The sequence below is a fragment of the Cyprinodon variegatus genome, unplaced genomic scaffold (assembly GCF_000732505.1).
Source record: "Cyprinodon variegatus isolate N-32 unplaced genomic scaffold, C_variegatus-1.0 Scaffold175, whole genome shotgun sequence".
NCBI classification, from domain to species: Eukaryota; Metazoa; Chordata; class Actinopteri; order Cyprinodontiformes; family Cyprinodontidae; genus Cyprinodon; species Cyprinodon variegatus.
In genome coordinates, this window is record NW_015150628.1 from 1,033,523 (window position 1) to 1,036,630 (window position 3,108).

The window sequence follows — 3,108 nt, forward strand, 5'->3', positions numbered from 1 at the left end:
GGATGCACATATATCTGCCTTTGCATTTTAAAAAAACTTTGTGATGTTCTATAACATGTAACCCTATCAAACGCATTGATGCTTGTAGTAATATAATTATTTAGGATGTACGAATACTTTTGCAAGGCACTGAAAGATGGTCTTTTTTTCTTTCAGAAGCACCCAACACACTGAAACTTTCCCAGGACAGTTTTGCCTCTTCATCTTCTCCATCACCTCTTCAGCTCCCGCTGTCTCCACCCAACTCACCAAGTAGTGATACCCAACAACCTGGCTCTCCCCAGCAACATGAGCCTTGGACACCAGCCAAAACCACAGATCATAAACTACACTTAGGTCTGTCTGGTAATGCACAACTAGAGGACTTTCTGGAAAGCAACACAGGGAAGTCCCTTCTAGGCGTGGAACCAGGGGGCCTACTAACCTTGATTGATGATCTGCATAGCCAAATGCTATACACTGCCAGCATCCTGGACATCCCCTCAGCTCCCATGAGTTCTTTGGACAAGGCTAGTGACAGTGGACAGAGACTGGACAGTAAGGGGTGGCTTAGCTTCACTACGCAAGGAGAGAGTGAATGGGAAAGTCAGACGCTGACCCCACTAGTTCCCCAAATACCCCCAAGTGTTTTCTCAGGAGAATTCATAGATAGTTCTGACCTTCATATTGACTGGGACTCCTGAACGCATGTTGAGCTGTCAGAAAACTGTTTGTTATGCAACAAAACCAACTCATGAACGCCACAAAATGCAATTAGTACCCGAAGTTTAAGTTTGAACTTCCCCTTGTTGGCCCGACATTTTTTGGGAAAAGTTGAAAGGCCATATCAAACTGCTATTTAAGATGCTTAATGTTAAGCCTACAGGCATTTTCTTTATATTTGTTAGAAGTAGGCACGGGTGGGTTACCGGTTTACAGTGTACCCCAATATAAAAAAAAAATCACAATTTTAAAACTGCTTTTCCTGCAGTATAGGTGTTTTTGATTGTTAAACCCTCCAACAGCAAAAGCAGTCAGATTCCTTACCTTGAATGTAGCAGCTGCTGCAGCATTATGCCTACTCCCTCTACCGCACCCCTGTAGCTGCTAGCTCTGCTCTGCTTATAGATTAATGGTGAGGGAGGCGAGCACCCTGAACTTGTATCCCCACCTAAAAGTCGGCTGTATGGGAACATTTCAACTACCTAAAGAGGGCAGGCTTGGAGGAAGAAGGTATTGCTCTACTTGAAAGCTGAAAGTCATGCTTTAAGACAGTGGCAGTCAGAGAAGGTTATACTGTATCTACTGGAGCATTACCAGTTGCCATATGTTAAATTTAAAGGTTACGTTTTTAAACAAGCAAGTGTCATGCATTAGTTTGCCACATATACCGCTGTGTTACTGAGGCCGACAGCTTGAACGATGAACTTGTCACAGTTTTTACAGCTGGAGCTTTTTAAGAGTTGTTTCTTTTTCTTTTTTTTTATCCTTTGTAAGTGAAATGAGAAAGCACCAAATGTCTCCAAAGCTTTAGCTGGGCATTTTGTGTACACCTTTCATTTTTGTTGCCTCTTTGTGGATGTAATGACTTACCGGTATATATCTATCTATTTTAAACACCACTTATGAATCTAATAAAAACACCCATAATTAACTTTCTAACCAACTTGCAAACACGAGTTAAGTACAAAACAACTATGAATGTGCATGCTAAAGCAGGGTGACATCCTGCAAGTGGGTGAAATGCCTGCATGACACCTGTGGTCTAAAATGCGCTTCAACACACAACTTAAGTTAACTATTAATATATCATCATGCTTAAGCTTTTTGTTTCTTAAGTAATTTACCATTATTGGTAAAATACCATTATTTGGAAATGTAAACATAATATTGTGATACTGTGAAACTGAAATTTTCACTCATACCTTTAGAATTTCATACAGCCAATGCCTAGTCATAAATTAACCTTATGCCCAAAGCATTGTATCCTAATTAATATTTACTATTTACATATTTACACTACAAAATGTCTTCATGCCACCAAATGGATATTACACGATTCCACCTAGCAGTAGAGGTACAATTGGTTTAACATTTGATTCTAAAATTCTTTGTCCTGTTTAAACACCAGATTAAGGTCCCATCAATTTTTAGATAAAGAATCATGTGAATAGTCAAATTGGGCTGTTTGGGGTTAATCAAGAATATAGTAGATGAAGTGTGGGTTGTGTGGCTATGGCTTTTACTTTCATTTGTGGTGAAGTGCTTACACCTCCAGATTGCACATAAACAGATTGATGGGAGACAGAAAGGGTTGAGTTTTGCAGTTAAGCTGAAATGCAAACTGTATTTTTTAAGCCATGGTATTGCATTTAGTAATGTTTAAGTCATGGTATTGCATTTAGAGATGTTAAGCAGAAGGAACATAAACCAAATTATCTTAAAAACATTAAAAAAAATTATCATTTTTTGTGGTTGATTTTTTTAGGAGGCTGAAATTATGATTGACAGTGCTCTGTGCATTCTCTCATGCTGCTAAACCATTTGTGGAGTTACAAAATCCTCCCATGTGCATACAGTAGGAATATTAGGCAAATTGTTGAGAAAGATCAGAATGCAGATGTAATATCTGTGGCATGGCCAGGAAAATAGTAGGAAAGGCCTTAGTGTGCGGGGAAATGATGAAGGTTGTCCAGATTTCTGCAACCTTCCCTATTGGTACTCTGGATCCGTCCAAAGGGAGACCTTATGTGATATATCACGTATTGATTACTTTTGTTTGACTCCCTTAATTGTTGGACTGTTTGGTTGAGTTTGTTAAAATGCTTTTAATGCTTTGTACCTTCCTGAGTTTTACCTACACACTTTACTGTCTCACATAATACAAATACCTTTCTTTTTTAGTACAGCAAACCCCAATGTGGTAGGACAAGACTTATATGAAGACTTTTGTTTTGCCTTTCATTATTTTCTGAGTGAAATGTTAGCTTTGTATCTGTCCTAGTATCTGATAACATTTTGCTGTCATCATTTATTAAACCCTTGATATGTAGCTATCATAAGTTCATTATGCAGCTTGAATGTTATATTTATATTCCTTATTTGTACACTGAAATTATAATAAATGTG

General features: G+C 38.3%; 1 protein-coding gene across 6 annotated transcripts in view; it reads left to right on the forward strand.

The window, feature by feature from the left end:
* Window positions 1-2,811, forward strand: part of LOC107087194 (MKL/myocardin-like protein 1) — a 56,963-nt gene extending 54,152 nt beyond the window's left edge. For all 6 annotated transcript variants that reach the window (XM_015378620.1, XM_015378624.1, XM_015378622.1 and 3 more), the window contains one exon: window positions 157-2,811. In XM_015378620.1, the coding sequence (XP_015234106.1) occupies window positions 157-683 (527 nt within the window). In that variant the 3' untranslated portion in view covers window positions 684-2,811. The remainder of the gene's footprint in view (window positions 1-156) is intronic.
* The last annotated feature ends 297 nt before the right edge of the window (window positions 2,812-3,108 follow it).